The 23,924-nt window shown below is 37.3% G+C and overlaps 5 protein-coding genes and 1 long non-coding RNA gene across 7 annotated transcripts in view; 3 read left to right on the top strand and 3 right to left on the bottom strand.

Annotated features, from left to right (window-relative positions):
- The window catches only part of LOC110183265 (uncharacterized), a 41,500-nt gene extending 38,606 nt beyond the window's left edge, over positions 1 to 2,894 (bottom strand). Inside the window, exon 1 of the mRNA XM_086826145.1 lies at positions 2,775 to 2,894. The gene's annotated coding sequence lies outside the window, so the exon portion shown is untranslated. The remainder of the gene's footprint in view (positions 1 to 2,774) is intronic.
- Positions 2,895 to 3,376: 482 nt separating this feature from the next.
- Positions 3,377 to 4,414, bottom strand: LOC147644576 (uncharacterized). The gene is made up of 2 exons (XR_015270229.1): positions 3,940 to 4,414; positions 3,377 to 3,814 (listed from the first exon to the last, which is right to left on the bottom strand). It is a non-coding gene; the product is annotated as an uncharacterized LOC147644576 (long non-coding RNA).
- A 391-nt stretch (positions 4,415 to 4,805) lies between these two features.
- fzr (fizzy and cell division cycle 20 related) overlaps positions 4,806 to 23,924 on the top strand; it is a 43,945-nt gene continuing 24,826 nt past the window's right edge. The window contains exons 1-3 of one of the 2 annotated variants that reach the window (XM_086826144.1): positions 4,806 to 4,955; positions 5,029 to 5,235; positions 5,685 to 5,889. The gene's annotated coding sequence lies outside the window, so the exon portion shown is untranslated. The remainder of the gene's footprint in view (positions 4,956 to 5,028; positions 5,236 to 5,684; positions 5,890 to 23,924) is intronic. The other variant, XM_020951491.2, reaches the window with a different exon arrangement.
- On the top strand, positions 8,291 to 10,165 carry LOC110183263 (T-cell activation inhibitor, mitochondrial). Its single transcript, XM_020951488.2, has one exon. It carries the CDS (start codon positions 8,428 to 8,430, stop codon positions 10,051 to 10,053), a length of 1,626 nt encoding a protein of 541 aa, XP_020807147.2. The 5' UTR covers positions 8,291 to 8,427; the 3' UTR covers positions 10,054 to 10,165.
- Positions 12,272 to 13,276, top strand: LOC147644575 (uncharacterized). The gene is made up of 2 exons (XM_086826146.1): positions 12,272 to 12,488; positions 12,796 to 13,276. Exons 1-2 carry the CDS (start codon positions 12,405 to 12,407, stop codon positions 13,024 to 13,026), a joined length of 315 nt encoding a protein of 104 aa, XP_086682272.1. The 5' UTR covers positions 12,272 to 12,404; the 3' UTR covers positions 13,027 to 13,276.
- Ilp6 (Insulin-like peptide 6) lies at positions 15,553 to 19,263 on the bottom strand. The gene is made up of 3 exons (XM_020951495.2): positions 17,964 to 19,263; positions 16,008 to 16,230; positions 15,553 to 15,936 (listed from the first exon to the last, which is right to left on the bottom strand). The coding sequence occupies exons 2-3, from the start codon at positions 16,228 to 16,230 to the stop codon at positions 15,830 to 15,832; spliced, it is 330 nt and encodes a 109-aa protein (XP_020807154.1). The 5' UTR covers positions 17,964 to 19,263; the 3' UTR covers positions 15,553 to 15,829.

Here is a 23,924-nt window from a genome sequence, read left to right as displayed (position 1 = left end):
TTAATGAATTTCAACCCCAAACGTTCTCAAAGATTATTTTTACGGTTAAAAGGGCTTTAACCATTACGCTGATATGGCCTTGTTTGTTGGATTACTTGGCGGGGGTTGAAATATGTTAAACAATAATAATAATGAATAATTAAGTCAACCTGAATAATTGTATTATTCAAGATTTCACTTGCCAACAGCAATGACTTTATATTGCATTGTTCTATAGCATATATGTATTATATTAAATGGGGGGAATATATTTATACGTACATATAAATCTTTTGTTTTTAAAAACGAAGAATATATGTATGTGAAAGGCTTTTTCTTGATTAATTTACATCGGTTTGGCAAATGTAAACTTTAGACACGTGTCCATTCTCAAGAAGTCACCCGTTTGGATTGTGATTGCTTTAGGTCTTATTTGGTAATCTCTAGAGGTCCAGGTGTTCAAATAGAGACACGGAACAGCTTCTTTCCGCAATATATATCATATATGTATATCATATATGTACACACGTTGTATTCCCAGAGTTCTTCAAAGTGTTTTGTGTTTTTTTTTTTTTTGTTTTTGTCAGGGTGATGACGATGATTATGATGAGGTTTTGCTTGGTGGCTGACGATGTTCCTTGACTGCAACAGAGAGAACACACAGAGGGAAACCTCCCTCTTTTTCCCCGGATTTTTGGATTTCCCTGGTTCTATTTTCCTTGTTATATTTTTTTTTCTTTTCTATTTGACTGACAGGCGGTGGCGGTGGACGTCATCGTCTCCCGTCGCTTTCATTTCCATTACCATTACCTTCGGGGGCATTGTCGTCAGCACCGAGTACGAGTTTGCCTCTGTGTGTGTATTTGTGAGTGGAAAAGTGGAGGAAAAACAGGAAAACTCCCTTTCGACTAGGTGCCTTTTGAGAGATGATGAGATGAGATGATGCTATGTCGGAATACGGCATTGCGGGAATATCTGGGTTATGTGGCAAATTGATTCGATTAGATGTCATTTGTGTCATCGATAAACGATTCTGAATCGATACCGGAAATGCGATTAGCACTTGGATTTCAAATAGAGTGAATGCCAAATGAATGCAGTTTGTGTGACTGGAATCAGTTTAATTACTGCGATGAGTCATTGGTACTTATAAATGAATGAATGAATGAATCTATATTGCTTAATGATCCATGATTAATCAGTTGAGAAGGGTTAATCGATGAGAGCTTAGGATACTTTTTAACCCAGTTACATGATATCGATAAACTAGGTTAAGTGCTCTAAACCCTATTAGGGAAAGTATTTAGTTTAGGGTTATACAAAATCTAGATTATTTCTTTATCAAATAAGTACTTCCTTTTGGATAAAAAATACAAATAATTTCATAGGATGTGCTTAAATTCCCTTAACTCTATAATTATAATTTTATCCTATACTTATTATAGACATTTGTAAACCATTTTAAATAGAAAACACAAAGAACCATAATTTGTTCATAGCTCTTTTAAAATATGAAATTTGAATGCCAATTTTGGACCGCTTTTTTATATTTTTGTGTCTCTAGAGAGAGGCTTTTGGGAACACCCTCGAGCCCTTAAACAAATCCCTGACATGCTGGGAAGAGGTATTCCTAGGAGGCTGAACTCGACTGGGCTGTAATGTAAAACCAGTTCAGTGGTTGCTATTTTGTGGGATGTTTTTTTGTTATTGTATTTTTTCATTATTCACACTCCTTGTTCGGCTTTGTAACATATTAATATTCTCAACTTATATATCTCAATGGGGGCTGTGAAGGACTACGTTCAGTGAACTGTGAAACATTTATTTACAATCATATTACTCATTATCAAAGTACCTATATCAAGATGTATATTTTTCTTTAACTAAAACAAAGGATCTACTTGCCACTTTCCTATAAAGACAATTTGACAAGAAAGGAAAGTAACTTCCGGTAGCCAACAATTGCAATTGAGTTTTAGGATAGAAACGGAAATTAATCATAACTAAGGTTCAAATATTCTTATATGGTTTTTTTTTTCGATAAATCAAAATTTCAAAAACTCATAACATAGCCAAAAAAGCATTAATTTTAATTCGGAAAGCTGTCCTATACTTGTTTTTAATAGATTAATAAATCTGCATACTCCATTTAAAATTAAAAATAAATTAAATTTTTTTCAATTTTTGGAAAATTTTAACGATGTAACCTCTTATAAAAATTTCAAAAAATTGGAAAAAATTTATGTTTTTCCTGAGATGGCCAGAAAGATTCGCCTGTTAATTCTGATCAAGAATATATATAAAATATAGGGTCGGAAATGACTTTTTCACTATTTTACAAGCTTCTGACTAAAATTTTAATACCCTAAAATGGTATCCCAATAAATTATTATGGTCAGGAGTTATTAATGATACTTTTTAAATAACAGGAAATTTTATCTGTATCTTTAAGCCACGGAAAATTCTATCAGATTTATTATTATATTTAACATTGTATAATAGGGTATAAACTTTATAAAGTGCTTTTAGGAGCAGAGTACGACAGAGAAATTCTCAAAAAACCCGAGATGGGACAAATTGATCTTTAGATTATGGGTTTATAAGAATTTAAGCAACAATTTAAATTAATAGCAATTGTTTTCACAAAATAACATATAGAAAAATTATAATATACATCAAAAAATATAAATATATCAAGAAATATATAATATACAAGATATATAATATATAAAATATATAATATAAAGAATGTGTAACTTCAAAATATATGGAAAATGTATAGAAAATGTACTCACCCAAAATTTCCTGGATTCCACGTCTTGAGATTGTTTTTGTTTTAAATCCATGCATAAATTTACTCCAAAACTTCACTTTTCCGTTTAACAATTTGAGGTTTTTTTATCCGATTATTTAGGTTTCCAGAAAATTAATTAAATCCATTTAAGATATGCATTTAGTTGACATTTCAAATGTACAGGAATTGTATTTAGTCATGAGCGTATGCAGATTTAATGATCCAGAATTCAGATTCCTGATTTCCGATTTATGGGATGCATGTGTTATTGTTATTGTTTTTTTTTTCTGCTTTTGGGAAGCCGGCGACAAATCCGTTTTAAATACACATTTATTCCATGGCCCTTCTGCTTCTTCCTCTACTTCCTTGCCTGCATTTTACCATTCATTCGGCTCTCGCCCCATTTCTTTGCTCGTTCCGTTCCGAGTTTCAGTTGTTTGGCTTTTCCCTCCTGCTCCTAGCTCCGTTCACGCGGTTCATGCTCTTCCCCTCCCTCTCTTTCCACCGCTCTCTGTCGCCTCCTTTTGTGGCTGCATGTACTTTTTTTCTTCTCTTCTTCTTCTTCTTCTTTTTTTTTTTTGGTTGCCCTGGGGGGTCGTGTTCTCTTCACCTCTCTCTGTCTCGCTCCCCACACTCTGCTTGTGGCTGTTGTTGTTGTTGCTGCTGGTCGAGTGGCTCGATTTGTTTTGAAATTGAAATGGTAAAAAGATTGATGTAATTATTGCCACCCTTAAACTCTGATGGTAGCGACAAATTCGATAAGTTCCAGGCTCTCGTTAACGCGCGCGTGTGTGTGTGTGTGTTTGTTTAACAGAATTTTACAGCATTATGTAGGTTTTTCTCTCCACACTCTCTCCACACACACTTCGTTTTGTAGCTTGCGTGTACACAATTCGAGTTTATTTCCATTCCTGTGCCACCTCCACCCTCCTCCGATCGTCCTCCTTTCCAAACGTTTTCGCCTGTGTGCTCCTCTTCCTCCTTCCCTTTTTGGCTGCTCCGCTTGCCGTTTTTATCTTTTGTAAAACGAGTTCTTTAAACCTAAAACAGAATTCAAGACACGTCAAATTGATTTTCATCTATTTTATATACAACAAGGAGTAGAACGAGGCACTAGGAGGAGGAGGAAAAGAACCAAAAAAAAGGAGGAAAGTAAAGCGAATTACCTGAAGAAGAAGAGCAGCAGCCATCAGCGGTAAAGATGTCATGGCGGACTGTGTCGTCTGTCTTTGCGTGGCGTACGTGCGAGAGTGTGCATCCCTTTTAGTCCCGATTTCGTTTTGTGCCCAGTTTGCATATTACTACACCTCCACCTCCAATTCCACCTCCAACTACACCACCACCTCCACCTCTAACTCTACCTCCAACACCACCTTCACCACCACCACTGTCACCTCCACCTCCACCTCCACCAATTTTTCACATTCGTGGAATCAATCAGCATCGGAACGTGGAGCGGGTAAGTTTTGTTTTTTTTTGTCTTTGTGAAAACTTAAAGATTATTAGGATTAGCCGTGTCGCCATGTCAATTTTTTTGGTGTCCAGTTCCCCGCGCTCCTTCTAGCGTTCTTCTGGTGTTTCTGCATACAGTGAAGACTAGCCTAAAGGGCCTTTATCGTTGTGAAAACTAAAAGATTATTAGATGCGTGTGTGTGTATACTTAAGCGAGAGCGCTGCTAGTTACCGTATTATTCGCGCTCCTTTTTCGCATTCGTCTGGTGTTTCTGCATACAGTGAAGACTAGCCTAAAGGGTATGTTGCTTGTGTTATTTAGTGCATTTTATAGAAATAAATATCCCAAGCTTGGTAGAGTTTTAAAATTGTGATGCGAGGTTATTAATAATTTATTAAAAGTTTAATAAAACCCCAATATATACCCCATTCTTCTGGCCTTAGTCTCCACTGTAGTTCTTGTGCCGCCGCTTGGTGTCCGTGCTCCGTTACTGTTGTTGTTGTTGTTTTTATAACCGTTTCTTTTGGCTCCTTGTTGCGCTTCTCTTCATGTTGCTCTCATTTTTTTCTCTCTCCTCTAGGTCTGTGTTGCTGTTGCTGTTGTTGTTGTGAGTGCGAAGGAAAGATTTTTTGGTGGCAACTCCCATGGCAACTTGTTGGCCTTTGTCTGCAAACATTACATTCGAATGAGGAGAAGGGGGGAAGGAGAAAAGTGGAATGGGTGAAGTAGGTAAGTGTAAGTGTATGTGTGTATGTTTGTGTTTGTGCGATGCTGGTGTTATTTTTTTGTTCTCATCTTTCAGCTGTTCAAAGATTGTTAAATATCAAAGCGAATCTCAACGGGGGAACTCTCCCTCTCTCTCCCTCTCTCTCTCTCCCTCTCTCTCTCTCTGTTGTTCCTTGTTCTTATTGAAGATAAAGCTGAATTTGTTTACTTATCCGTCTGGCGGGTCGGAGGAACATATCCCGAGCGATGTTCATGTGGAGCTGGAGCCGGAATTTGGTATTTGGTAAGTGTAAACACAATTCTTTTGGGGGGTGCGGGGTGGGTTGTTGGGGTGTTACAATGCCAAGAGCCCCTCTAATTATTTTCCTTTGCCCCAGGGGGGGGGAGGTATTACTCTCCATGGGGTTTTTTGTGGAAACTCATAAGAAAATCCTTGGAAAAGTTCATAGAAATCGAAATGAATGAATTTGTTATCGAAAGGATATCGAAGAAAGTTATCAAAGTTCTAAATAAAACTGTACAATTTATTAAATACAAACATATTTGGTTTATTTCAGTTCATGAATTCATTCCTAATGCCTTGGTATTAGAAAGTAAATAAAACGAGACTTCCGGAAGTGAAAAACTGTGATAAACCGAAGCTCCCCATCATTTTCCTTTCCCACTTTTCACCATATGGCTGACCATAATGTTTTTCTTTTATTTTTCTTGTATTTTTTTTGGTCCCTTCAGGCTCGGATTGCTTGTGCGTTTCTTATCGTCATACAGGCATCATCATTCATCCGTTTGAAACCTCAACTTTTCCCCTGGGACTGCTAAAGGAACTGGGCGAGCGTCTTATCAGTGACACGCCCACTCTCCAGGACAAGGGACACAGCATAGAGGACATGCGTGTGCACGCACACCCACTCGAAAGGAGGACACACATTGTGTACAGGTCAGATAATTGATTATTTTTGCTAGTTAAATGTTAAAAATCGTAAAAAAGAGGGTATAAACCAAGAGCAGTGGAAAATGGGTTACTTAAATACGGCTCAATGGGATAAAAATGTTTACTTGTTCATCATTTCATTGTTTCTATAAAGTGAACTTGTTTGCAACATGTTCATTTGGTGAGTTTGGTGAACAACTCTTCAGATTCATTCACTTTAATAACAACTCAACACTAGGTTTTAACTTAAAATATAATAATTTTCCTATAATGGCTAGTGCAATTTTTGTATATATTTCTCCCAGATCCTTTTCTATCCAAGAGTTTGAGAAAAACAGGGGAAAAAGTAAGGGGAATCAGAGTAGAGATATACAAAAAGGACAGGTGTGCGTCAGTGCGTCTGTACCCTATTTTCTTCTCGATTTTACTACCTTTTCATTTTGTTTTCTTGTACTTGGCTCTTTTGCTTTTTTCTTCTATTATTTTTTTATATTTTCGTATTTACCCCGTCGAAGTTTTGAAACTCGCACTTCCCTAAACTGAAATCTTTGAGTAACTTGAACATAATTGAGTGGCATTAGCGACCAAAGAAACTTCACACAAAATGTTATCCCCATAACGCGAACTTTGAACTTTCCTGGAACTCGAATTTTCTTTATAACTTTGGTGCCTTTTTTTGGGGGGGTAGGGGGAGGAAAACTTATTTGCCTTGGGGCACCAGGTAAATTTTTAATAGAAATTAATTGTTTTATGAGCACTGGAACTGGACGGGAGCTTTGGTTTAATAAATAAATTAGTAAATCAAATAGAGGGTGTGTTGTAAATATTTGTATTTAAATGCAGAATGGATGTCAAGCTTATTGAGTTACATTTATGCATTTTTCTGAACTTTAAATTAAAATAAACAAACTGTTCCAGATTGCTCTTCAAATTACACGATTGACCAAGCTTTGGCATTTAATTGCGCAAGGACCTTTAATAACATGTTAAAAGGACACCGAACGCATAACCCACACATAAATCGAATTGTTATAAATTCAATACATATAGGAAGGGGGGAAAGATACAGATACAGAGATACGCAGATACGCAGATACTCAGATACTTAGATACGGATACGCAGGCTTAGGGATGCGGGGATTGTGGTGAATGGCTCTCGTGCACAGGACGCCCCTATAGACACAGACAGACAGTCAAGGGGCAGGTTCCCGAGCAGGACGAGATACATACCGACAAAAGCCGGTCAGCCGGCACACTAAGAGATACACAGATACAAAGATACAAAGATACACGAAGCAGCACCGAAGAGTTCGAGCTGCTCTTTCCGCTGACACAAAGAGCATCGAACGGCAACATCTGCTCCTGCTCGGTGGAAAATAAATACCAAAACTTTCCACAAAAAAAAAAAAAGGAAAGGAAAACGGTAACAACAAATATAAGAAGCCCAACTCACGCACTTTTCTTTTATCAACGGAAAAGCCGCGGCCTCAGGACTTGGTCTCCATATAACCCCGTTGACCCTGTAGACTGAACCCGCTTCGCCTTGACCCCGCTTGCTTAGCTTGTCCCCAAAACAAAAAATATACATAAAAATAAATAAAAAGGGGGGCAACGATCTCGATTCTGAGAGCAAACTCCTCGTCGGAGGGCAAAGAACTTCAAGGAAAGGTTTTTAAGTGAACTAATTTATGGACATTGGATATCTCAGGGATTAAATATATTTGTGGAAATGCCTGGTTGGAGCAGGAAAAACTAGGGGAAAACTTAATTACTATTGGAATTCATTGCTATAGCACCTATTTTACTATTATTATTTACCTTAAAGAGGGTTTTATAATATACCTTTACTACTATTATTACCTTGTAAACGGTTTTATAATATTCTTGATTAGAAACATCAACAGCCCAGTAGATCTAGCCTTTCCCGTCTTTCTGTTTACCCTTTTTTTCTCAGCTTAGTTCTCAGATTTTAAGGGTTTTCAAATAAAACTATTTTCAAAGATTGCTATTTTTATTAGTATAAAAAAACTCAATTCAAACTGTCTGTATTGTATAATATGATGAATATCCCCCATGCTTAATTTAACTCTATAATGAGATTATAAGATGTATTGGTCTTGATGGATCTCGATAATTAAAAGGAGAATCAAATTAACCCCTAATTGAAGGGTCCTCTAATGTGTACTCGCTTTCAAGGCGTTTTAATAATCTGTTTAGAATATTTTGTACTTGAAGTACTCGTCGTAGTCATTTAGTTTACATTCTTATACTATTTTTAATATCATTATCGTTGTTATTACTCCTCTCACTTTTATTCTCGTCGTCTTTACTTGATATTTTCCTCTGGTTCACTCGCTTTATTACTCGTTGCTTCGCTTGTTACTCGTTGTTTTTCTCATCGCTTACTCGTTCGTTTAACTGTCATATTCAGGGTTCCCTCAGCAAACTCATTGTAAAATTTTTTAGCTCCTTGATAAGACGAGCTAACCGAGCGGTTTTTTTTAAATTTCCAAAATTAACCTTTTCTGGCTACGCAGGCTAAAGATGGCCTCTCTTAGCGTTCTCCTGCGACATCCTGGCCGCTACCTTATGGCCACCTGCTATGCCCGTATGCTGAGCAATGATCTGATGGCCGCACTTCGTCCCTTTTATTTGGCCATTAAGCCAAGTCCCCGTCTGGCTGATCAAATGCCGGCGGAGGAGAAGAGTCTCAATGAGAAATCGCTGCGTCAGCTTAGCTCCCATTTGGAGTCCTTGAGTGGACAGTCCAAGGATAGTTGCCTGCCCGCCGATGGCCAATTGAAATTTTACATGTACTCCATGCCAGAGAGGGAGTCAACCATGGATGATGATCAAGGTGATCAAATCGCAAGTCGTTTGGTTCGAATTCAAGTCGATCGAAGTCTCTTGGATCCCAGAGCGGTGATCAAGAACATACTGCGGTCATGCAAGTTGCTGCCCAAGGATCAGAATCTGGATGATAATCAGGAACTCCAGGAGGAGGATGAGGATGAAGCGGAGGAGCTGCAGCAAAAGAAACCCTTTAAGCAGGATACAAAGGCTGTGAATGAGCTGGAGAAGGTACTGCGACGTCAGGAGCTCCATAAGACGGAAAGGGAACGAGTGAGACCTCCCCAGAGGCAGGGAATTCAGAAACCAAGTGATTTGGGTAGCACCCTAAATGAGCTCCTGCGGGATCCACCCAAGAAAGAGGATCACTCACTGGACACCTGGATGCGTCAGGCTTTGGCCAGGGCACAGGCCGAGGAGGTCACAGCTCTACGGGCCAAGATCGATGAACTAGAGCGTTCGCTGGTGGAAAGTCTTGGGATTCGTGGGACACGTTATGACTGCGGTTGGAATATGGAGCGGTATCATGATTGTCTCCAGAGTCTCAAGGATCTGGTGCTACAGGATCCCGAAGTGGCATCACAATTACGTGTCCTGGCCAATCGGTTTGTGGTCTTTGCCCCCTACACGGGCATCAGTCTGGAGGGTGATGTGATGCTCTTTTCGGGCGATGCCCCTGCCAGTTGGTTGGCGTTCCTCTCGAAGCAGATGCGGCTGCATGAGGAGCAACTGCGTCTGGTGCCGCTCTACGAGAAGGCCCTGTCCGCCGTCCTTTTGGGCATTAAAATACAACGACGTCGTGCTCCGGTGCCGGGATGTGAGGCCCGTGCCTATGCCGATAGTCTGAGACGTGTGATCCGTGCGGTTAGTGAGCACCTGAAGCTGGAGGAGAGTGTCCGTCAGTTGCCGGCCACTCTGCAGGATCATCAATTGGTGGTCATGCCCGATGACAGTGATACGCCGAAGGTTAGCCAGACGGGTCTGTTTTTGGCACCTGCCTCCTGTCCGGGTCCCGATCTGGTGGCTTTCATTTGCCGCAATCTGGACGTGGCCAGTGTTCGGGTGAGTCGCTATCGCCAGGACATGGAGGTGGAGCGTAAATTGTGGCGTCAGTGTCAGGATGAGCTCGGTTTGCAGCGACTCAGCAAGGACGATTCGGTGACACCGGACAAGATGGTTAAGGCCCTGGAGCATTTGCTCAAAAGTGGCGTTAAATCCTGTCGCGGTCTAAGTCTTCACATCACCAATTATTGGTCAGTGCCCACAGATGGCATTGTCTGCATCCCCTGGAACTTTATGATGTCGCAGGAGCAGGAGTAGTTGATGAGGGGGATGAGTGAAGGATGTCACAGAAGTCCTTCCACCTCAACCAAAAATAACAAATTCGAAATAAATTCATGCGTTTTGTTCTTTTTTTTGGCTTTAATTTAAATTGTTTGTTGTTTATTTTGTGCATTTTCGTGGGGCATATTAAGTTCTGATGAATTTCCCCTTTTTTGTGGTTCATTACATTCCTGGGTCCCAGCAAACAGGAGAGATTCCTTGAGCCAAAACCAAGGCTCGTCACTTTTGCCTGGGATGACTGGGATTTTCCTGTACTTTTCCGTTTTGGGATCTCGTTCGGGGGTTGAACTGAACCGAGGAGTCCTTGTACGACTTCTCTGTGTTGACAGAACAACAAAAGCAGTTCCACAGAGAGAAATTTTAAATATGATAGTGCTTCAAGGGAAATATAATAATTAAAAATTGTATATCTAAAAAATAGTAATATTTTAACCTCTGCAGGGTATTATAATTTTAGTAACAAGCTTAAAACAAAGTGAAGGAGTCATTTCCGACCCTATAAATCGTGTATATTCTTGATCAGCATCAACAGCCGAGTCGATCTAGCAATGTTTTAATGAAATAATTTTTTTCATAATTTTTTTCAATATATTATAAGGGGTTACATCGTGAAAATTTTCAAAAATCGAAAAAAATTCAGATTTTTTAATATATCAAATTATGTATGCAGAATTGTTAAGCGCCGAACAACTAACTCACGAACGATTTCTGAATCGAAATTAATGCATTTATGACAAAGTTATTTCATTTTTAATTTTAATTCAAGTAATTTCAATTTAAAGAATCTTGCAAATATTATATTATAGATTGCGAATATTATAAATTTAGGGATTTCATAATTAATCCAATAATTCAATTGCAAACTAATTCGCCTTCCTGAAATTAGTTTCCTTTCTTGTTTTTATATCATAAAATCAGTTAAATAGATTACAAAACAATTTTATGATATTTTTAAAAAAATTTTGATATTCTTAAAGTTAAATACGAAATTGTTGAATATCTCCAATTTTGATATATCAAAGTTTAATTTATTTTCGAAATAATATTGAGTGCAATAAATCATATTGGATTTTTTCTCTCGCTATATGTACATCCCAAGAATATACTATATTTATTTATTTAAATATTATACATATCATAATATATCTGAATACTTATGCGTTTTACGATCCTAAAAAGTTGTACAATTGTTCTGAATTTTGGTATGTGGGTAAAACCATAAAGGAATAATGTTTTTCCCAGAAAAACAAAACCTTCTTCGTTTAAAAATTATAAATTAAATCATTTTATACTATAGATCTAATGGGGTTACATATCATAATATAATATCAAACCTTTAGATTCCTGATTTTCATCTAAACTTTTTAGTAAACAAACTATTAATTATTTATAATAAATGTATGATATATACAGTATATATTTATCAGCATTTATAGATAATGTTTTCGTCTCTGTAAAGACTGTTGCAACCCCATGAACCCCGGTGGATGGAGTTTCCCTGGTTTAATAGTAAGCTTCAACTCCCTCTATGTAGTGCGAAATTTTCTGTAAGATTTAGCTAATGTTCCATGGCTTCGCTCCATCAATGTCCTGCTGATGGGAGGAGGGAAAGGAGGGTGGAAAATAGAAGGAGAATGGGGGGAATGGGAAATGGCAACTGGAAGGGGGATGGAAATGTGGAATGGCGGCAATGGTGAACCCGGAAACTCCAAACCGAAAGCTGGCGAAGTTTGTCTGGTGTCGTTTTTGTCCTTCGTTCCTTCGTCCTTGCCATGTCCCCTTTTCCGTTTGGTGGGGGAGGAGGGTCCAGACGTTGTCACCCACCATCCTTCTCCACCTTCTCCTCTGCCACACACGTGTCCGTTGAGTGTCCTTTGGGGGGAGGAGCAGGAGACGTTGCCGTCCTTTGCCAGTTGTCGCATATTGATCCCTTGAAGTTTGCCAAGTATCCGTTGTTTCAAGTTCCAAGTATCAAATATCTGTCCTTATGGAATACATCAATGGACAAACAGAATTCTTTAAATATTATTAGCCCTTAAATATTCAGGCAGTTGTCTTTCATTTGGCCATTAAAAAACCTATACAAAACTCAATTCAGTATCTCATTTTCTTTGTTACAATTTTTCTATAATCTAGTAATCCTTGAAACTAACAAAATCGGAACTGTCAACGACGTGTAGCCCTGCCTTGTAGTTCCTAGTTCAGTATCAATCGTGTCTAGCTAAGGAAAACAACATAGCAAAATACCAAATACTTTCTTTTGATATTATTAAATATTATTTTGTAAAAGTAAAATTTCTAAATTTCATCGAAAAATTCCTAAAATCATGGCAAAGAATAAGATCTTAGGATGGCTGGGTGCTTTCCAAGGGATTAGAGATATTGCTGGTATTGCATTGTACTCTCTACGTGTAAGTGTTTATACAATCTTTCGTTGGAAAGTTCTTTCGGTTCTGGTCCCAAGAGAGAAGGATATAACCGAAGGAATTGGTTCATTCGGTTCAACCCGAATGTCCTTTCGGTTCCTCTTTTACACTTGCAAGCTGTAGCTCGCGCTTGTGCAGTGCAGGCAAAGCATAGGGGAAACCACTTACTAAAGTAATGCGGTCTCAATATTTCCTGAATTTCATTCGATTTTCTAAATATTCTTTTGTTTTTGTGTAACATTCTGCTCAAGGCCTCCTTAATATCTTTCCCATATTTCAAATTCTTATTTAGAAAACAAGCATTGATGCCTTGAAAGCCTTTACCGAGAACAAAGCTATCCTAGAACAACCGAAGAAACTACCTTCCAATGCCAAGGATGTGGGTCTAGATGCAATTCGCAATTCGCATAAATTGAAGGATCAAAAAGCATTCAAGAAAACCGAAGATCAAGAAAAATCGGATGAGATTTACTGTGGAATATTCTCCAAAGCTCCCGTCCGTAAATCAGGCACCAAGCAGTAAACAATGGGTTTTATGGTACTGAATTTGTACAAAATTCAAAATTTCCAATGTATGCCGAAGAAAATTCTAAGATTTAATGGAGCAAAACCTAGCAATTTCCTTGAAAACCATTGGCTGCATCAATGAAAAAGCATTCTTCAAAATTAATTCGACTCCAGTGCCTGCCCGTAAATCCAAAAAATGGATAATAATCGTTGTAATATTTCTAATCAGATAAAAATTTTGTATTAAAGGTCAGAGAATACTAGAATCTAGGGGGTTCAATATCTTTTCTTTCAAAGCCAAGAGGCCGTATCTCCTTGGAGATTTGTAGTGTGTTAACCAAAGGGTTAGTTGTATAAAAATGGGGTTAAGGGATACACGATACTCGTGTGTGTATGGCTGATTTGCACCATCATTAAAATCATCATCGTCAGCGTTTGTAATCTAATTTGCAGTCATTTTGGTGAAGTGACCCTCTTCCTACTCATCCTCCTCCTGCAGCAGTTTGAGTGTCCTTTTTGAAAAGTTTTACCCCCGGCACTTCAATTTAAATGGGGTGACTACTGGGCCATGCATATTGTATGGCAAAGTGACCCAAACCCAAACCCAAACTCAACTTGTGTGTCATTCCGTATAGATTTCGCTTTGTATACAATATATATATATATAAATATATATAAATAGAGAGAGGAGGGATCTACTGAAATGGGGTTACAAGAAAACGAGGAGGGTTTGTCTCGCCAGGCGGAAATTGAAATGGTTCCCGAGACCAAAGAGTTTCAAAGTTAATAAAATGTGAAAGCCACTACAAGGCCCCATCTAATTGGAAACTCAAGTAGCCTTGCTCCTTCTGATTGCCTCATTCAATAGAATTGGATTACATTAATATTAACTTAGAAACCTAGAAACTAGAATGTATCAATATACAAGGGAAAGGAAGAAAATATCAACTATGAGCAGTAATTAACTATAAACAGTAAATAAATGTGATCAGTAAATAACTATGAGCACTAAGTATCAACTAATATTAAGTATCTATGACCAGTTAGTAGCTGTAATTAACTCTGATCAGTAAGTATCAATGAACATTAAGTAACTCTGAACAGTGAGTAACTCTGATTAGTAAGTATCTAGTGCCAGTAAGTATCAATGATCAGTAAGTAACTCTGAACACTAAGTATCTATGATCAGTAATTAACTCTAAGCAGTAAGTAACTCTGAACAGTAAGTATCTATGAATATTATTAACTATGATCAGTAATTATCTATACCAGTAAGTATCTATGACTAGTAAGTATCTATGACTAGTAAGTATCTAAGACCAGTATGTATGTATGTTCACTTACTTAATTTAAACACTAATCAACAATGACTTGCAACTTTTGTAACACAACACATATCTGAGACCTTGCTGGTAGAAGGCACTTCGTTCCGGGGATGTTTGAACAAGTTGGGAATTATTAGCACAGATGTGCGCAAGTAACTCTGAACACTGAGTAACTATGAACAGTAATTAACTCTGAACACTAAGTATCTATGATCAGTAATTAACTCTGAACAGTAAGTAAGTATCTATGACCAGTAAGTATCAATGATCAGTAAGTATCAATGATCAGTAAGTATCTATGATCAGTATGTATGTATGTATGATCACTTACTTAATTTGAACACTTATAAACAATGACTTGCAACTTTTGTAACACAACACATGTCCGAGACCTAGCTGGTAGAAGCCACTTCGTTCCGGGGATGTTTGAACAAGTTGGGAATTATTAGCACAGATGTGCGCAAGTAACTCTGAACACTGAGTAACTATGAGCAGTAATTAACTCTGAACACTAAGTATCTATGATCAGTAATTAACTCTGAACAGTAAGTAAGTATCTATGACCAGTAAGTATCAATGATCAGTAAGTATCAATGATCAGTAAGTATCTATGATCAGTATGTATGTATGTATGATCACTTACTTAATTTGAACACTTATAAATAATGACTTGCAACTTTTGTAACACAACACATGTCCGAAACCTAGCTGGTAGAAGGCACTTCGTTCCGGGGATGTTTGAACAAGTTGGGAATTATATGCACAGAAGTGTGAGATTTGTTTTGGAACAAATTTAAGCTATTTCAATGAAACTATGGAGTTCTTCTTCTATCTAATTTTACTAGTATATATATCGAAGCATGGCGAATCGGTGGACTATATCCATATATACATATAATATATATATAGCTGCCATAGGAACAATCCGAAAATTTAAAGTAAACTTATAACTTATACAGTTTTCAACAGATTTTCATCAAATTTGATAGATAGCCATTATATATTAATCTAGAATTTTGTGTACAATTTTATGAAAATCAGACTACTATATCATATAGCTGCCATACAAAAGGCGCGCCGAAATTAGATTCATTTCTTCTTTAAATTAATTTAGATATTTTTCTATAATCAAAACTATCGATATATCAAAGTTGACGATATTATCCATACGAAATTGATATCCTTTTCCTTTCCATATACATAATGTACGACTTTAGTTTTCGATATGTACTCTCTCATTTTAATATTTGTTTTCTTTTTTTGTTTATTGTACAGAATTGAGTTAGTGCATAGTTTAAATTAATAACATATAATTAGTGTAAATCTAATGGGAGACTGCTGCTGCTACGGCTTTTTGCTTTATTTCTCTTAGGGATTTACGAATGATGACTGAGCCCGTGTGGTGTGGTGTGGAATGGTTGGAGTTATATGAAGGCCCCATCTGAACAATGTATATTATATATATATATCTCTCTTTATATATATATATATTTCCTATGGCGCACAGAATTGCAATATCTCTCTATGATTGCAGGGATTCTTGCAGCAACGATCGACAATTGAAAGCGACTCCCGCTTCCTGCGCTTCCCAAAGCTATCGGCTGTTGGATATAAAAACAAAAAAATATGATTAGTAATTAGATCCCGATGATATATAAACAATCACACTCACGATATTGATCTCTGTAGGAATGAGTTTTGCCATTGCACATCCGCTGAATGAAATCCCCCAAAGTGGTGGAGCATATGCGTCGTGGTATCTCATCACTTGCATTAGGACTGGGCACTGGGACTGCATCCACTTGGGGCAACCAGCACGAACCCATAAGAGCCAATATAGCAATAATGGTGGTCAGGAGGAGCAGGAGTCTGGACGTTGGCACCGTGGGAATCATCTAAAAATATTTAGATAGATAGAGGGAGATCAGAAAGGATTAGTCAGGGTTTATACACCAGGTTTTAAATAATCTTTATTATCTTTATCTATTTATTATTATTGGGATCTTGAGATATTTACTATAACTTAACTCTTTTTGGCTTTGTCTTATCTTATCTTATCTGTTCTGAGGCAAAACAATATCCAAATATTAATACTGTATCGATATTTTAAGGTTGTGATATAAAGATGTCATAATATTTTATTTTATTTATTTCTGATATATATATGTGCAATATAAATATATCGATAAATGTAATAGGGAAGAAGCTATTACATTAATCCATCGATTTATTTCATATCTGTATATTATTATTATAATAAATTAAAAAAACATGACATTTTTCAGATACTGCTCGATATAATCATTAGTTTAACTTGAATTGTAATATTTTGAATATTTAAAATGTAGATCTATGAAAGGTTACGATATTTTCGATATCATATTTAGCGTGATATTGATATCGATAAAATATCCTTTCACAAAGATCCCTTAGAAGTTTTCTTGGTTCTTTCATGTCTCAATATAGGAACTTGATATATTTCAGGTATTTAAGATAAACATCATATCATATTAGGCATACTCCTTTATTGCTTGAATTTCTCTTAGAAATCGATAAATTGTTCATGTCTAAAACTGAACTTAGGACACCAAAGGTCCTTGTATTTATTTACAAGTACTAAACTTGAGTCTTTTCATTTTCTATTATTAGAAGTCTTTATCAAAACAAAAGCAAACCTTGGGACTTGGTGACCTATAGCACCTATCACCTATGAATAGAACTTGCTACCAAGAATGGGAGTTTCTTATAAATTTAGATGATAATAACTCCATCCCCATTAGTAGGACCTATCTCTTCCGCCTTGCATACACGCGACGTTCTGTTATCAGCGTCAAATATTATTGTATTTTTCATTCCCAGATGCCATTCGATTCTGTTTTTGTTTGCGTCTGCGACTTGGGGCCTGGGGCCCAGGAAATATTTACATAAACTTCAGATGTGTTTAAAAATAAACCCGCTGGAGCTCCACGCTTCTTATCATTTGGAACATGAGTTCTTTTTATATACACAGACAGACACAATCTCAGAAGTCGTTGGCGGAGCCCCATGTGGCTTTGTTTTTATTATTTGTTTGTCTTTATGAGTCGCTTGTCTCCTTAGGAAACTCGGTTTTCAGCCACACTCTATATATAGTATGTGGTTCAATGTTTTTTCCACTTTCGCTGACTGTGACTTGTAAGTGATATATACACATGGAGATCGGAATGGGATCTATTTATATAACTCAAAGACCACTGTGTATCAGATTTTGGTTACTAATCTAGATTGACTTGAAGATTGAATTCAAGAACTCACTTTTATAACTATGAGATATAGTAATCTGGATCCTTGAAGTTTGCAGGACTTTACTCTAGTAACTAATAGTATTTTGAGGGTTTGTTTATGGGGAAGACCTCAATAATGTTTATGAAAAGCTTTTGCTTTTCTGTTTTTTTTTAATTGAAAAACAAAAAAACAAACCTGATAAGAGAATTTGCTTACCATGAACTTTTATTCGAGTCTTTTGAGTAATTCTTGATATTTCTAAGAGTATACTTTAAGGGGCTGCATATGATACTTAATTTTTCGTCGTAAATACTTATAAATTATATTTATTTAAAATTTTAGAGCTTGCAATTGATATACTTACATTTGCATACTGTTTTTCTCCGTGCTCTTGAAGATAGATATATATATTTGATTTTCCTTGAAGTCCTCGAAGTGCTCAGGATCAAGGCTTATCGATATTTGTGTTGTGGATTATATAGCGATAATAGTGTTTTTCTATATTTAGCTTTATATAGTTTCTGTAGTATAGTTAAAATATATCTAGTTTTGTGCGCTCCCGTTTTATTTTTCCAGTTTCCGTCTATATAGTTCTATCGGATTATCACTTGCTTAAGGAACTTTCTTTTTTGTTGCTAATTTGCAGATTTTCTTTTGCAATCACACAGTTTCAAAATCACAATTAATTGACGAAAAACAAAACAAAACTACTTAAAATACGCGGTTTCGTTTAAGGGTTAAGTTTCTCTCTCTTCTTTTTTTTTGGTGGGTTAAAGGATACTAGTTTCTTATATTTTTTTTGGGTAGGGTTTTTGGTTAGGTATTGTTAATTATTTATATTTTTTTTTGAATTGACTGATACGTGCACAAAAAAAAAAAACGCAAAACGCGATTACAGTTCGATTGGAGTCCTTTGGCTATCGATAAACGATTGCTGGCGGCGAACGTCGACTGCGCTTCCTGCTGCTGCTGTTACTGCGTTTCCTGCGGCTCCTGCTGCTGCTGCTGCTGTTGGTGCTGTGACTGTGGCTGTTGCTGCGTTTTCTACTGCTGCAACAACCGTTACTTGTGGTTGCATCGCGTGACGTATGGTGGGCAGGAGCAGGTGGCGGTGTGGGACAGTGACAGTGACTACGACGTGATCTTAAATAGCGGTATTCCGCCCGACGTTGCTACTCGCTTGGAATTGGAAATGCTTTTGGGAAGCTAAACGCTGGAAGCTGGAACGTAAAGCTGCCGTTTTTTCTTTGCAGAGCCGTTGATTATCTTTTGCTGGGATCTCAACGCTCTCGCTCTCACACTCTAGCTCCACACTCTCACTCTCACTCTCACTCGTTTTTCTTTCACCGCTGCGCTGCTCTCATTTCAGCTGCTGCCGCTGCTGCGCTTGCTCTGTTCGTCCTTGTTGTTGTTGCGAGAGTAGATTTGCCGTTATTTGTTGAGACACTCTTCTTCAAGCCTCTAAGTGTGAGTTTATTTTTAGAAACCAATGGGATCTATAATTAGAAAGCCTGCCACTGTTGCTGCTGTTGCTGCTGTTCTTATTACCCCCTTTTCTTCAGCTGCACTTGGTGAATTAAGCGATTCGCGGATTTTTTTTTTTGTAGAATTCTTTTCGCTCGGCAGAACGTTCTTCGTTGCTTCACAGCCAAATGGAAAAAGAACCGTTGAAGCGACGCCAGCGTAGCTGGAAGCTTATAAGCGCGGCTTCACTGTTAATGCGAATGTGCGAGTGAGTAGGCGCCAGTGCCAGTGGGCCAATGCGCTCTCCCCCCCATGCGAGTGGGAGCGAGTGCACCATTGTGAATCATTCTATCAAACCGCTATGTGTGTGTGTGTGTGTGTCTGCCACACTGCAGCTGGGTGTGTGCGAGCGAGTGGCCAGCACGTGGACTGCAGGTGAAGTGGGAGCGAATGGGACGGGGAAAGCACACACACTGACTGTGAGACAGCGGTCGTAGCAAAGTCCAGCGCAAGTGTCTTGCGAAAAAAAAAAAAGAAAAAACGAGGAAAACGTAAAAAAAAGAAAGAAAACGTAAACGCAAACGCAAACAAATGCTTAAAATTAAACAATTTGCCGGCCATGACACATTCAATCAACTTTGGGTCACCGTGGGGCCGAGTGTTTGCGGGTGTATTAATACAGGGCAGCGCGTTTATAACGGCATCACATCCACTTATCGCAAATCTTCTCTCTAATGCAATTCTACAACTGGAAGATCTTTTTTATGATCACAAAGTTAATCAATTTTGCAAGCTTGATTGTATCTACAAAGATATCTCATAATATAGTATATTATTATACTGATATTTGTCTAAAGGGTTTTAAAATAGAGTTGGGTATTTCAAAATATTCATATTTATGCAATTCTACAACTTTGAAGTTCTTCCTTAAGATCACTAAGCAATCTTATTATAAAATGATCATTGCATCCATCTATCGATGGAGTCATCGTATTGATATTTTTAATTAAAGATCAGAGACAATTAATTTCGTAAAACCAGTTGGTAAACTCGAAATCTTCAGACACTACAGCAATTCTACAACTCGAAAGTTACCCAGAAGAAAGGGATTTGAGGCTTAAGAAACAACTAAGAGTGTTAATTGATTAACTGTTTATTCCTAAACTAAAACTATTAACACTCAACGAAAAACCAAGATGTTTCGATGATGATAATTCTTCACCAATTTAAAATATAATCTCATTTTTTGATTTTTTGTATTACAATGTTCTAAGTTAGGAAAGTCAAACTGTATAAAAACCATACAATGGGTATAATCATGTTAATAAGATTGCCTTTTGAGCAAGGTACCCACAAGCAGCTGGTCACGTTCGTGTGTGTTTGATGTGTGTGCAGCACACACCAACGGAATCAATTACAACAATACCAACTCACCAACAGCAACAACAACAACAGCAACACTAATAGTATTAATAATAATAATACTAGTAATAGCATCAAATACGAGCAGCAACTAGAGTAAATCCATCAGCAGGCAGCATCCACGCTCTATATGCACTTGTTGATATGTCATTTTCCTTATTAACGGTAACGACAAAGTTCAGCTTTCGGATCGCTCCAAAAACCATATACTCCATAAATTCTAATGCATATATTTCCGTGGCCACTTGCCCTCAATTTAACAATTATAATTGATTATTGTTAAATTAATTGCAATTGTTCAATTGAAATAACCCGTTAAGAGAGATCGGGAACTATTTTCTTTTTTTTTGTGTTAATTATTGGCTGACATGCAACGTGTGATGTCTTTCTAAATTCGAATTGTTTATGGATTTTTATGTGGCAAAGTGAGGATTACAAAAAAGAAAACATTTAGCACTGAAATGTATATATATTATCATACATCTCACCAACAGTTGACTTCACCAACGATTGTGGTTGTTGTTGAACTGCAAAATTGGTGGAAATTACCTGTAGAATTTGTATTGTTTACTAAATATAACTCTCTGATGAGATTTGCATTTTGAAATAATATAAACTCACCATAAGTATGCAATGATATTTAAATGATCAGTTAAGGATCACTTTAGGATCAGATATGGTATTTTTGAAAACAAAACTGTTGCTATATTTGTACATATACACGCCCAGAGATATACCCGACATACGGACACGCTCCGGGGTCTTGGGCTTGGCTTACAGATAATGTTCGGAGCGATAAGCTTGTTGATGTTTTTGTTGCTGCCAACGCTGGCGCTGCCGTGACTCCGACTGCGACTGCGACGGTGACTGCGAAGTCAACGACGACTGCAGCCGATGAAGAACGGAAGCCCGATGGGACCGACAGCCCAGCTGACACAGCTTCGGAGACGGGGGCGTTACGCCTGCCCCCAGTCTGTCCGTTTGTCCGTCTGTCCGTCAGTGAAAAAACCGTAAACAACGACAACGTGAATTCGACGTGATCTAGTTTTGATTCAAAATAAAAGATCCCTATTTTTAGCATTAATCTCTCGCTCTTTGCCAGAGGAAAACAACAGAGAGGGAGTGAGAGAGATGGAGAGGGAGTGAGAGAAGGAGAGAGAGAGAGAAAGAGATAGAGCTTGAGCGAGGGAGAGGGAGAGGCCGTGTGCTCTAAGTCATCGTTCGAGATAAGCCAAGGCTTGTACTGAGAATAATAATAAACAATAAATAAAGTTTAAAGTATCTAACATAAACCAAATCTTAAGATTTGGATTCTTTGAATCTATGATGTTATCCAAATATCGAAAAAAGGGTTAAAAGATATTGATTATCCAGGGTATTATAATTTTAGTCCAAGGCTTGTTTGGCAGTGAATAAGCCATTTTCGACCCTATAAAGTATATATATTCTTGATCAGCATCAACAGGCAAATCTATCTAGGTAAAAAGAAGGTAAAAAAATTTTGACAATTTTTTCAACATTTTATAAGGGGTTACATCGTCAAAATGTTCAAAAATTGACAAAATTTTTACATTTTTAATGGAGTATGCAGCTTTGTAAACCTTCTAGAAACTAACATGGAACAGCTTTCCGATTGGAAATTAATGCATTTTTGGCGGAGTTATGATATATATTATGATATAAATTCGGGTTTTTGATAATACATTCGATGACTTTCTTTACCTAATTTAAAAAATCATTTGAATTTAAGCTCCGAATGATATTTTTTTCTGTGTATGCCTCCGGCATCTGTTGTTTTGGGAGAGACCAAGAAGTCGAGAAGGCAAACGACAGACAGGGGCAGATTGTTATTGGTTGGTTGGTTGGACGAAGTGCCTCTGGCGATAGGAGGTGATGTGGTGAAGGAAGCTCGGCGCCATGAGCAATACGCAATGCGGTCCAGAGTCCAAGGTGGGAAGTCCCACACGGGAGGCGAGCTACGTCAGGGTCAACGAATCGAATCGAATCGAAACAAATCGGATGGGATCGATAACCGTTGGATGAGTGAATCGATAGGTAGCACCAGATATAGCTAGATATTTTCATTCTCAAATGATATGAATATATCAATTCTGTTTAAAATTAATAGCAAGGTATATCAAATTAAAGCAATTGACTATCGATATACTTATTCCCTGATAATCTTAGCTTTTTCGATATATACCTTTAACTAATCGATTTTAAACAATGACAAGTCAGATGGTCTCTGGGAAAAACAAGAGCAGGCTCTTGGTTTTTTCCTCTACCCAGAGCACCCAGATAAGCGGCCTGTGGGAGGCGCCACAAATCTGTCCACTTGTCGCCCCCAATCCCCCCCCACAATCAAGGCGACAAGGGGGGGCGGCCCAGGAGCGATCGAGCGAATATTGTTTACTTGTGCTAAAATTGGATCTCCATTGATTGACATGTACGGCAATCAGCAGTCCATCTATATTTGCTATAATATGTAGAACCGAACTCCAAGCCGCCTTACATAGTAGCACTCTTCGTAGCTCAGACGCAGATTATTGACCCAGAAGCTAGGAGGAGGTGCCTCAGTCTCGCTCTGGTGTTTGTTGTTGATACCAAAAGCCTAGACGACAACAGTCTGCAATCGTAATATATATATATGCAACAACAAATAAATAACAACAATTACAACAACAAAACACCAACAGAAACAACAACAATTCAACAATTGCCATTCTAGCGAAATTGAACTTTGCAATGCAATTAAAAGTTACTTGGAAGTAAATGGTATTTATAAATGTTACTAAAATAATGATGCAATATTCCATTTATTTATTACATTTAAAATATTTTTATAAATATGTTATAATACTTTAATACATATGTTGTAATCAGATGATTAGAGATATATCTAAGATAATCAGCATCTGAAACTCCAAATGTTTTGAGAATTCCTTAAACTTTACAAAAAATTTTTCCACAACAAATTTGGCAACAGAGATGTGGCAATGTTGCGATCCTGAGATTACAACAACAAAGGTCGAAATCCTCCTCAAAATATCCTTGTTAATTTTTCTCTAGTCTTAGGCTTAGTCTTCTTTATTTATATTTAACCAACAATTGATTATAACTAAAAGGTTACATTAAAATTATGAGAATTGGTTACTGTGACCCATCACAAACAATAATAGCATTTGTTTTCATATTAAAAGCTGATTCAAATTATTGTTGCTTCCAAGAAATGATATCAGTATTATTCTTGTTATTCTTAAGCGCAAGTTTATAAACAATTAAGCGTAAATAATAAACAATTGGGCACTGCAATATTTGTTTTTATTTTATGAGCTCTTGATTTATTCTTTCTTTATGAAGCAGTAGTTTTAATTGAGGGAAAAGGGTTTTAGAAAGTATATTAAATGCGACAAAAATTAAATAGGAATGTACAAAATTA

Source organism: Drosophila serrata, unplaced genomic scaffold, assembly GCF_035046125.1.
Source record: "Drosophila serrata isolate PLE 108 unplaced genomic scaffold, ASM3504612v1 contig_154, whole genome shotgun sequence".
Taxonomy (NCBI): domain Eukaryota; kingdom Metazoa; phylum Arthropoda; class Insecta; order Diptera; family Drosophilidae; genus Drosophila; species Drosophila serrata.
The sequence above is the reverse complement of the archived record's forward strand: the minus strand, read 5'-3'. Positions and strand labels throughout refer to the sequence as shown.

Excerpts from the sequence above, each read along its gene's own strand:
- LOC110183263 (XM_020951488.2), top strand. The coding sequence starts at position 8,428 with ATGGCCTCTCTTAGCGTTCTCCTGCGACATCCTGGCCGCTACCTTATG.
- LOC147644575 (XM_086826146.1), top strand. The coding sequence starts at position 12,405 with ATGGCAAAGAATAAGATCTTAGGATGGCTGGGTGCTTTCCAAGGGATT. Across the intron at positions 12,489-12,795 it reads TTGCATTGTACTCTCTACGT|AAAACAAGCATTGATGCCTT; the intron begins GTAAGTGTTTAT and ends ATTCTTATTTAG.
- Ilp6 (XM_020951495.2), bottom strand. The coding sequence starts at position 16,230 with ATGATTCCCACGGTGCCAACGTCCAGACTCCTGCTCCTCCTGACCACC. Across the intron at positions 15,937-16,007 it reads TTCCTACAGAGATCAATATC|CCGATAGCTTTGGGAAGCGC; the intron begins GTGAGTGTGATT and ends TATATCCAACAG.